We start from the raw sequence: 11,161 nt of genomic DNA on the forward strand, positions 1-11,161 counted from the left end.
AATGCCCTGGATGAGATCCCTGATCAAGGTGTTCAATAGGAGCTGAGCCCTGGGGGACACCACTCGTGGCTGGCCACCAGCCAGCAAATGCTGCTCTGGGTGTCCAGGCTTGGCTGAGTGAGGACAAAACTGCCTGGCCTCAAACGAGGCAGAGGAGCCACGATGCCATGTGAGGTATCTTTATGGCTGTCTGTACATCGCACAGCAGGCCCGGCTGCCCCTGCTTCTCCCCTCCATGGGAGCTGGGGGGCTGTGACACGGCACAAATGAATGCAGGCAGAGGGATACGTCAAAGGAAACACAAAGCATTTAATGACAAATCATAGAAAACAATGAGTAACAGAAACAACAATATTCCTAAAATTGCCATCCCACAACAACTGAGTGTCCAGACAGTGTCCCATCCCACTGCAATGATGACTTTGGAGGATGGCTCTGTTCTGCAGGGGAGGGATGGGGCTGCTGCTGGTGCCCCTGGAATGCTGCCGCTGCTGCCTGGTGCTGCAGGGCCGGCGAGGAGCTCAGGGTTACAGGTAGCCGTACATGTCAGCTATGGCCATTTCTATCTCCCGCTGCACCAGGAACTGCACGGGGCCGATCTTCATCTGCTGGGCCGCCCGCTGCCGCTCCTCCTGGGCCAGCCTCTTCATGCGCTCCCGCTCGAGCCGCTGCTCGGCTGTGATGGGCAGCGATTCCTCCAGCACTCTGGGTAGCGCACGGCCACCTGCCCGGGGCCCCACGCAGGGCACAAAGTCCATGGGGCGCTGTGGCCGAGGCTGCTGCTGGTGCAGCTGTGGCAGTGGGTCCCTGCACAGCACGGAGCTCCTCCATGGTGTCTTCTTGGCAGCGTTCTCCTTCCGCGCCGTGCTGCCTGGAGGTGCCGGCACTGCCTTGGCTGAGCCTCTGCCTTGGGGCTGGAGGGCAGCAGGGCTGGCGCTGGCTGTGGGTTGGGGCTGCACAGAGAGTGGCTGGCGCACCGGCCCCACCGCAGTCACTCTCTGCCCCAGCGGGTGCACGGCCTGGATGGATTCACACAGGTGCACGTGCAGCTCGCTGGCAGTGCCCTTTTGCCCGCTGCTGCTGGCTCCTGTGTTGGCCCCAGGCTGCTTCACTTGATGTGGGCGTTTGCAGCCTTTTCTTTCTTTTCCTTCCTTGCTTGGCAGCAGCTTCCTTTTCTTGGCTGGAGCGCTGCTGGTGGGCTGCTCCTGCTGGGAACTCTCCCCTTTCTGGGCCATGTCAGCAGGCGCAGGGCGCTTGGCCCGCTTGGTGCTGCCCCTCTTTTTCTTATCTGCCACCCGGCAGATAGTAGAGCCCAGTGACGGTGGAAAGGGAGCATGAAGAACCTGGGGCTGCTTTGGCTGCACCTCCTCAATGAGCTGTGCGGGTTGGGCTGAGGGAGGTGTGGTGACAGCCAGCGTGGTTGGCAGCGGACTGAGCCGGGCACTCGCTGGTGGCACGACAGGGCACAGCCGTGTCATCTCATACTGCAGCTCAGACAGGAACCCAGGGGATGGTGGAAGCCCCCAGAAGGGGTCGCTGTGGGTCCCGCTGGCAGCCTGTGCCTCCGTGCTGAGCTCTGTGCTTTCCCAGGGGTTGTCAGGGAGCTCAGCGATGAAGCATCCTGGGGCAGGGCTTCTCGGCTTCTTGTGAGGCACCTCAGCAGCTCTTGACACATCTGAAAATGCAAGATGATCACCGTTTTGGGGACTTCCCACACACACTCTGTGCAAACACACACCTGTGGGCTGTGCAGCCCCCAAACTCACCGCTGATCCAAGAGAGCAAACCCTGAATGCCCGTGATGTCCTCCGGCACATCTGAGCTGGTCGCCACTGCTGGGAAAAGCAAGAAAATGCCCAAGGTTCAATGCCAGCTCTCCAGTACCATGTTCATCCCGTACCAAGGGATCTCTGGTGGACGTTGTGTTCCCATTACAGATCAGGACGGCAAAGTTAAGTGTCAAGCCCAGGGATTAAGACCCCAGGAAGAGACAATGAGAACAGTTCCAGGAAAGAATGGACAGAAAGCCAAAGTAGAAAGACAGTGCACCAAAGCCAGACGTCCACTGTGTGTCTGTACCTCTCTTGAGTGCTGGGCCACACTCTGTGCTCCTCCCCTGGCTTTCGGCAAGGCTGCGCTTTGATAGAATGCTGCTTGCATCAGCTTCTGACACGAAGGAGACAAGAAAGACATGAAGAGCATCTCAATGGAGGAAGATTTGAGCACAGCCAACAACAAGCTTCTGGTCTTCAACAGCAGTTTCTTCAGTTTGCCTTTCTGCTGCCACAACATTGTGCCCTTTCTGCAGTCAGCAGAGATCTGCAGAGTCCTTTCTTCTCTCTTCCATCACACACACTGCCCTTCATGCAGCCCTATTTAGAGGCAGGTACCCACACCACAGCTCACAAGAGCTTCTTACCCATGGAGTAAGAAGTCCCCTCTTGTTCCGCACCGTTCCATGGATTTGCGGTCTCCGTCCCTACAACAACAGATCAGGTGTTGATTTCACAGATACCAGCGAGAAGCTGAAATACTGTCCAGTAAGCCCATGCTCCCCCAGAGAACAGAAGGATGCTACTTTGACAGCCCAAACACAATCTGTTTGATCACTTCTCGCTGCGCCTTCCTGCAAATCTTAAGGTTTCTTGACATTCCCTGCAGCACTGCCCCCGCCCAGAAGTAACAGTCAAATATCTCCACACTTCATGACAGAGGGCTGAGGACACTCACTTTTGCCTGGCAGTAAGGACAGGCCATCCCCATCGAGTCCCTCTGTGAGCTGAAAGGCGACGCTGGATCCTTGGCAGCCTGCTGGCTGCTTCTGAAGAGAGAAAGGAAGAAACATGGGAGGGAACGTGCAGCCACGGTTTGCAGAGAGGTTCCAGATGGTGCCAGAGATGGGATATCAGAGTGCTGAGACACTATTTATCACTAAGGGAAAACAGCCTGAGCCACATTCCTGCCATTAGCCCAGGCTGTCAGCAGTGAGCACAGAACCCGACCACTTATTGAGGGCACAAAGGACCAGTAGGGCTCCTCCCGCTCCGTCCCTTCCCTTAAAAATGAGACAAAGGAAGAAGAACCAAGCAAAGAAACCCAGCCATACCTTTCCACTCACAGAGCAGAAATAGGAATAGCAGTCATCTCCTGGCTGAGACATGGCTGGTGAAGTCTCAGAGGAAGCTGAAGCTCCCAGGGCTCTCTCCACAGGAACGTGCCCCGCTCTTGGAAAGAGCTGGCTTCACTCTTCCTAAGACTGCCTCGAACCCCGAAATCTCCTTTTGGACAGGAACCTTGCAGAAAGTTGCAACAAGTGAAAAACTGTCAGGAAGAAGCATTTTCCCAGCTTTCTTATGCACCCAGCCATCTGCGGGGCAGCGCAGCACAATTTGCTCTTGGTGAAGGTCGCATTTGTCATGTCTGACATGAAGCTGGGAACCCGGCAGCAGTTTTCCAGGGCAGGAATGACATTTCATCATCCTCACCGTAAGATGGGATGGAATTTCCACAAGAACCCATTTCCCTGCAAACAGCCATGCTGAGGGGCACCGCTGGAGCTGGGAACTCCTCCCCAGCACAGCTTTTCTGCTGAGACACCTCCTGGCAACCACCCAGCACCAAACCCAGCTCACCTGCTGGGCCTGCTCAGCCCAAGCTGTGCCCAGATCACGCACACGCCGCAGCGCTGCTTCAGATGGGCTCTCACAGGGTGATCAGCTCCAAGGAGGGCCCAGAGCTCAGTCTGCGTGCAGACACTCACCAGAGCACCAGCTCTGCTCACCACCTGTGGTACAAATGCTCCCACCCGGCAACGGTTGTGACCTCAGCGAGTGTCTGCATCACTGCTGTGCTTTCATCATAGGCGAAGGGAATGGACTCCTTCTAGATCCAAATGGTAGGAAACCAATGCCAGGGTCATCCAGTGGGGTGTTTTTAAGTAAAATAACAGAGAAGTGAAGCTGAGTCTAGTGCAGCCCAATAAAAACCAGTAAAGGCCAATATGGCCTCATAGTGGTCAATGGAGTTCCAGAGGAACCTGTAGGAAACAAAACCCAAGGCCAGTGCAGCCATCTCTGGTTGGGGTTTTAAGCCCCAGGGCTGATATCGGCCTCTCAGACTGTGGCTTTAAGTCCCAGGGCAGTGCTGGCCTCCCCGGCTGTGTCTGCATCTTCAGGCTCTCAGGCTGGTGCCGGCCTCTCTCAACTGTGGCCATGGCTTCAAGGCCCTGGACTGTTTCAAGCTTTTCAAGCTGTGCCTTTAGTCTCCAGGGCCTTTTTCAGCCCGTCTGTCTGTGGCTTTGGCTTTAAGCACCATGGCTGTTGTCCAATGGGCAATACTCCCACATTTGCCAATGACCATCACTTTACAGGAGGTAGTGAATGTTGACAGTTCCCCTTTCATTTTTCCTTGGCACGTAGGTTACAGAGTTCTCCCATGCTATGTGCAGGTGCAATACCTCTGAGCAACCATTTTGATGGTTTCAGCAAAGCTCAGGGCAACAGGCTTTGGTCATCCTCAGATTTACATGATGAGAGAGACAGAAAGACAAAAGTTCAAGGTAATAATCATTTCTCTTCTTCTAGTCAGCGTGCCATAACTAAACCTGCCATACTAAGACTTTTGTCCTGATAGGGATGTTTCCTTAATCTCACACTCTTAGCACAACTATTTCTGCTGAGATTAATAGAATCATAGAATCACAAGGTTGGAAAGAATCTACACCGTCATCTAGTCCGTCCAACCACCCTTTATCATACCTACAGAAAACCACTAAACCATATCTCCTTTCTCCCTATCCAGATGTCTCTCGAACACTGCCAGGATGGCAACTCCACCACCTCCCTGGGCAGCCATTCCAGTGCCTGACCGCTCTCTGAGAGAAAAAGTTCCTTCTTATGTCCAGTCTAAACCTCATCTGATACAACTTGTGGCCATTTCCTCTTGTCCTGTTTGTTGCCTGGCCCGTCCTATCATAACCTCCCTTCAGGAAGTTGTAGAGTGCAATGAGGTCTCCCCTTGAGCCTCCTCTTCTCCAGACTGAACAATTCCAGCTCCCTCTGCCTCTCCTTATAAGACTTGTGCTCCAGACCCCTCACCAGTTTTGTTGCCTTTCTCTGAACACGCTCCAGGGCATCAATGTCTTTCTTGTAGTGAGGAGCCCAAAACTGAACACAGTACTCAAGATGTGGCCTGACCAGTGCTGAGGACAGAGGGATGATCACCTCTCTGCTCCTGCTGGCCACAATATTTCTTATACAGGCCAGGATGCTGTTGGCCTTCTTGGCCACCTGGGCACACTGTCAGCTCATGTTCAGTTGAGCATCGACCAACACCCCCAGGTCCCTTTCCTCTTCACAGCCATCCAGCTACTCTGCTCCAAGCCTATAGCGCTGCATGGGGTTATTGTGGCCAAAGTGCCAGACCCAGCACTTGGCCTTGTTGAACCTCATCCCATTCACATCAGCCCAGTGATCCAGCTTATCTAGACCCCTCTGAAGGGCCTCCCTACCCTCCGGCAGATTGAGACCACCTCCAACTGGGTGTCATCTGCAAACTTACTGAGGGTACACTCAATCTCCTCATCTAGATCATCAATAAAAATATTAAACAATATGGGCCCCCGTACCGACCACCGGAGACACCACTGTTGCAGAACGGCGGGAGAAAAGCAAACGACCACACCTGTCATTGACATATGATCAGCTATTCTCGTTTATTCTTTGGCTGCATGTACCTTTATAATACGGAAAATTAGCTCATACATATTGCAAAAGTGGAGCTCATCATTGGTTCCCAATTACATACCATCCCTGAGTATCTTAACAGCTTGTTGTTATCAACTGAAAGCTACTCCCTTGCTGAGTTCCCAGAACCATGGCTAGTTCCTCACCATCCCTGGGCATCTTGTTGTTCTCGCTGTCCTTGCAGGTGGTATGGCTGCTTGATAAACTGCACCGTGTTTACGACCCTTCTCAGCTAACTAGCTGTAAAAAACACTCTCTACATTTCCCCTGTTTTCTTTCTGGCTGAAAAAGGGTTTGATTTAACGACTGATTAATCATATTTAACAAGCAGTTCAGTTCATTTGTTCAATCAGTTCTCATGTAGTTTTATCCTGCTCCGTAGCTGCTCTTTGAACTCCTCATCTCGATCCATGGCTGCTGCTCCGTAGAATTCTTCTTGTATTACAACAATTTCAAGATACTGCCTATAGAGTAACAACACTACTTAAATTAATAACATAAGTATTATAACTCAATCAAAGCCTCGATTGACAATACTCTAAAAGTGAAAAAAGAGACAAGTCAAATACAACATAACAACATTACTGTTAAACCCACTAAAAAGAACAAATATGTTTGTACTGCAACCTAAGTTTCTGCAACCTGAAAATAAATCCGTGAGGGTCCCATTGTGTTAATCTGTAACTGATTTGGAAAATTCTTCAATTTTCATATACTCTGATACATTGATTTTTAATGACCACTAAAATTTGTGCAATAAATGCTTTTAGGATGCTCATAACCATGCTCTACCAACTGAGTTATCTGGGCTAATAATTGATTAATGATCGCACAATTTAATGGAATAGCATGTCAAATAGAACCAATTTTAGAGGACAAATGTACTAGAGTATCACTAGGGGCATTAATACTTACTGACCCTTAAGAAACAGCAAGCCATGTTGGTGGTGGATGTGACAGGTAGTGCCAGCAGGCCATCCCCTGCTTCAAGGTGCACATTTCCTCTCTCACCCATCACAGATTCTCTCCTGCATTCAGGGTCTGAAGGATTTCTTCCAGTTGTACACCATATCCGCATGGCCAGTGTGTGATACAGAGCCCAAGTGGAACACCTGCTTGGAAAACAGAATAAACTATCAAATTTAGTTCTATTAGCGTGCACTTTTGTCTAAAATGATGCATGGTTATATTTTGAAAATCCCAATTAGTTGGATGTAAGAGAGGTATCTATTCTATGATACAGGGTCTTCTCTTTGACTGGGATTCCTTTCCAGGTTTTGTCTTTGCAAATTAAGAAAAGCTAATTAATAGGCTAATAACATCATAACCAAACAGTACTAAAACATTGAAAGAGCTATTCTGGTAGATTCTAGCATTGATTACATCACAGAATCACAGAATCACAGAATTACCCGGGTTGGAAGGGACCTCAAGGATCATGTAGTTCCAACCCCCCTGCCTAGCAGGGCCACCAAACATACACATTTACTAGATCAGGTTGCCCAGGGCCCCGTCCAACCTGGTCTTGAACACCTCCAAGGACGGGGCATCCACAACCTCACTGGGCAGCCTGTTCCAGGACCTAACCACCCTTCTAGTAAAGAACTTTCCCCTAACATCCAACCTAAATCTTCCCTCCTTCAACTTAAAACCATTTCCCCTAGTCCTGCTATTATCAGCCCTTTCGAAGAGTTTATTCCCCTCCTGGGAGTAAGTTCCCTTCCGGTACTGAAAGGCTGCAATGAGGTCACCCCGCAACCTTCTCTTCTCCAGGCTGAACAAACCCAACTCCCTCAGCCTGTCCTCATAGGGGAGGTGCTCCAGCCCCCTGATCATCTTTGTGGCCCTCCTCTGGACCCTTTCCAAAATCTCCATATCTTTTTTGTACTGAGGGCTCCACACCTGGACACAGTACTCCAGATGGGGCCTCACAAGAGCAGAGTAGAGAGGGACGATCACCTCCCTATCCCTGCTGACCACCCCTCTCCTGATGGAGCCCAGGATCCCATTTGCTTTCCGGGCTGCCAGAGCGCACTGCTGGCTCATGTTAAGTTTCTCATCTATCAGGACCCCTAGGTCTTTTTCAGCCGAGCTGCTCTCAAGGACAACTCCTCCCAGCCTGTACAGGTGCCTGGGGTTCTTCCGGCCCAAGTGCAAAACCTTGCACTTTGCCATGTTGAACCTCATTAGGTTCACCCGAGCCCAGCTTTCCAGCCTGTCAAGGTCCCTCTGAATGGCATCTGTTCCCTCCACCGTATCGACTGCACCACTCAGCTTGGTGTCATCAGCAAACTTGCTGAGGGTGCACTCCATTCCCTCATCGATGTCATTAATAAAGATGTTAAAGAGCACCAGTCCCAAGACAGACCCTTGAGGGACGCCGCTCGTTACCGGCCTCCACCTGGACATAGAGCCATTGACCACCACCCTGTGTCTGCTGCCTTTCAACCAATTGCTTATCCATCTAGTTGTCCACCCATCAAATCCACCTCTCTCCAATTTGGAGATGAGGATGTGATGGGGGACCATGTCAAAGGCCTTGCTCAGGTCCAGGTAAATGACATCGGTCGCCTTCCCTTCATCCACCAACGCCATCACTCCATCATAGAAGGCCACAAGATTAGTTAAGCATGACCTTCCCCTGGTGAAGCCATGCTGGCTGTCTCGGATCACATGCTTGTTCTTTATGCGATCAAGCATAAAGATGGGTTTGGGATGAGGGGTTGGGAGCGAGATTTGGAATAGGGATTGGGATGTGGGATTTAGGACGTGGGACTGAAATGCGGGATTGGGGCGTTGGATGTGGGATGTGAGATTTGGGATTGGGATGTGGGGATATGGATATGTGATGGATATGGGATGGGATATCGGGAACTGGGATATATATGGGGTGGGCTGTGCATATGGGATGGACTTGGGATGCATATGGGATCACGGAATCCTAGAATGGCTCAGGTTGGAAAAGAGCTTCAAGGTCCTGATATCCAACTGCAGCCCAACCGTAGAATCAATGCAATCAATCTCTCCAGCTGCATCTGCAGCGCCTTTCTCCCCTCCAGCAGATCAGCACTCCCTCCCAGCTCGGTGCTGTCTGTGAACTTACGGAGGGCGCACTCAATGCCCTGGATGAGATCCCTGATCAAGGTGTTCAATAGGAGCTGAGCCCTGGGGGACACCACTCGTGGCTGGCCACCAGCCAGCAAATGCTGCTCTGGGTGTCCAGGCTTGGCTGAGTGAGGACAAAACTGCCTGGCCTCAAACGAGGCAGAGGAGCCACGATGCCATGTGAGGTATCTTTATGGCTGTCTGTACATCGCACAGCAGGCCCGGCTGCCCCTGCTTCTCCCCTCCATGGGAGCTGGGGGGCTGTGACACGGCACAATGAATGCAGGCAGAGGGATATGTCAAAGGAATCACAAAGCATTTAATGACAAATCATAGAAAACAATGAGTAACAGAAACAACAATATTCCTAAAATTGCCATCCCACAACAACTGAGTGTCCAGACAGTGTCCCATCCCACTGCAATGATGACTTTGGAGGATGGCTCTGTTCTGCAGGGGAGGGATGGGGCTGCTGCTGGTGCCCCTGGAATGCTGCCGCTGCTGCCTGGTGCTGCAGGGCCGGCGAGGAGCTCAGGGTTACAGGTAGCCGTACATGTCAGCTATGGCCATTTCTATCTCCCGCTGCACCAGGAACTGCACGGGGCCGATCTTCATCTGCTGGGCCGCCCGCTGCCGCTCCTCCTGGGCCAGCCTCTTCATGCGCTCCCGCTCGAGCCGCTGCTCGGCTGTGATGGGCAGCGATTCCTCCAGCACTCTGGGTAGCGCACGGCCACCTGCCCGGGGCCCCACGCAGGGCACAAAGTCCATGGGGCGCTGTGGCCGAGGCTGCTGCTGGTGCAGCTGTGGCAGTGGGTCCCTGCACAGCACGGAGCTCCTCCATGGTGTCTTCTTGGCAGCGTTCTCCTTCCGCGCCGTGCTGCCTGGAGGTGCCGGCACTGCCTTGGCTGAGCCTCTGCCTTGGGGCTGGAGGGCAGCAGGGCTGGCGCTGGCTGTGGGTTGGGGCTGCACAGAGAGTGGCTGGCGCACCGGCCCCACCGCAGTCACTCTCTGCCCCAGCGGGTGCACGGCCTGGATGGATTCACACAGGTGCACGTGCAGCTCGCTGGCAGTGCCCTTTTGCCCGCTGCTGCTGGCTCCTGTGTTGGCCCCAGGCTGCTTCACTTGATGTGGGCGTTTGCAGCCTTTTCTTTCTTTTCCTTCCTTGCTTGGCAGCAGCTTCCTTTTCTTGGCTGGAGCGCTGCTGGTGGGCTGCTCCTGCTGGGAACTCTCCCCTTTCTGGGCCATGTCAGCAGGCGCAGGGCGCTTGGCCCGCTTGGTGCTGCCCCTCTTTTTCTTATCTGCCACCCGGCAGATAGTAGAGCCCAGTGACGGTGGAAAGGGAGCATGAAGAACCTGGGGCTGCTTTGGCTGCACCTCCTCAATGAGCTGTGCGGGTTGGGCTGAGGGAGGTGTGGTGACAGCCAGCGTGGTTGGCAGCGGACTGAGCCGGGCACTCGCTGGTGGCACGACAGGGCACAGCCGTGTCATCTCATACTGCAGCTCAGACAGGAACCCAGGGGATGGTGGAAGCCCCCAGAAGGGGTCGCTGTGGGTCCCGCTGGCAGCCTGTGCCTCCGTGCTGAGCTCTGTGCTTTCCCAGGGGTTGTCAGGGAGCTCAGCGATGAAGCATCCTGGGGCAGGGCTTCTCGGCTTCTTGTGAGGCACCTCAGCAGCTCTTGACACATCTGAAAATGCAAGATGATCACCGTTTTGGGGACTTCCCACACACACTCTGTGCAAACACACACCTGTGGGCTGTGCAGCCCCCAAACTCACCGCTGATCCAAGAGAGCAAACCCTGAATGCCCGTGATGTCCTCCGGCACATCTGAGCTGGTCGCCACTGCTGGGAAAAGCAAGAAAATGCCCAAGGTTCAATGCCAGCTCTCCAGTACCATGTTCATCCCGTACCAAGGGATCTCTGGTGGACGTTGTGTTCCCATTACAGATCAGGACGGCAAAGTTAAGTGTCAAGCCCAGGGATTAAGACCCCAGGAAGAGACAATGAGAACAGTTCCAGGAAAGAATGGACAGAAAGCCAAAGTAGAAAGACAGTGCACCAAAGCCAGACGTCCACTGTGTGTCTGTACCTCTCTTGAGTGCTGGGCCACACTCTGTGCTCCTCCCCTGGCTTTCGGCAAGGCTGCGCTTTGATAGAATGCTGCTTGCATCAGCTTCTGACACGAAGGAGACAAGAAAGACATGAAGAGCATCTCAATGGAGGAAGATTTGAGCACAGCCAACAACAAGCTTCTGGTCTTCAACAGCAGTTTCTTCAGTTTGCCTTTCTGCTGCCACAACATTGTGCCCTTT

The 11,161-nt window shown here is 52.7% G+C and overlaps 1 protein-coding gene and 1 long non-coding RNA gene across 3 annotated transcripts; both read right to left on the minus strand.

Moving 5' to 3' along the window:
* Positions 1–289: 289 nt before the first annotated feature.
* LOC146755391 (uncharacterized) lies at positions 290–2,292 on the minus strand. Its single transcript, XM_085525702.1, has 4 exons — positions 2,080–2,292; positions 1,901–1,910; positions 1,767–1,835; positions 290–1,675 (listed from the first exon to the last, which is right to left on the minus strand). The coding sequence occupies exons 1-4, from the start codon at positions 2,290–2,292 to the stop codon at positions 528–530; spliced, it is 1,440 nt and encodes a 479-aa protein (XP_085381828.1). The 3' UTR covers positions 290–527.
* Positions 2,293–2,302: 10 nt separating this feature from the next.
* LOC146755392 (uncharacterized) lies at positions 2,303–3,720 on the minus strand. Of its 2 annotated transcripts, XR_014938168.1 has the most exons (4): positions 3,633–3,720; positions 3,107–3,293; positions 2,731–2,821; positions 2,303–2,479 (listed from the first exon to the last, which is right to left on the minus strand). It is a non-coding gene; the product is annotated as an uncharacterized LOC146755392 (long non-coding RNA). The 2 variants fall into 2 exon arrangements; XR_014938167.1 differs by lacking the exon at positions 3,633–3,720 and having other exon boundaries at positions 3,107–3,402.
* Between the last annotated feature and the right edge of the window lie 7,441 nt (positions 3,721–11,161).

This window comes from Coturnix japonica, chromosome 33, assembly GCF_054131305.1.
Source record: "Coturnix japonica strain WE chromosome 33, WE-NBRP24, whole genome shotgun sequence".
Taxonomy (NCBI): Eukaryota; Metazoa; Chordata; class Aves; order Galliformes; family Phasianidae; genus Coturnix; species Coturnix japonica.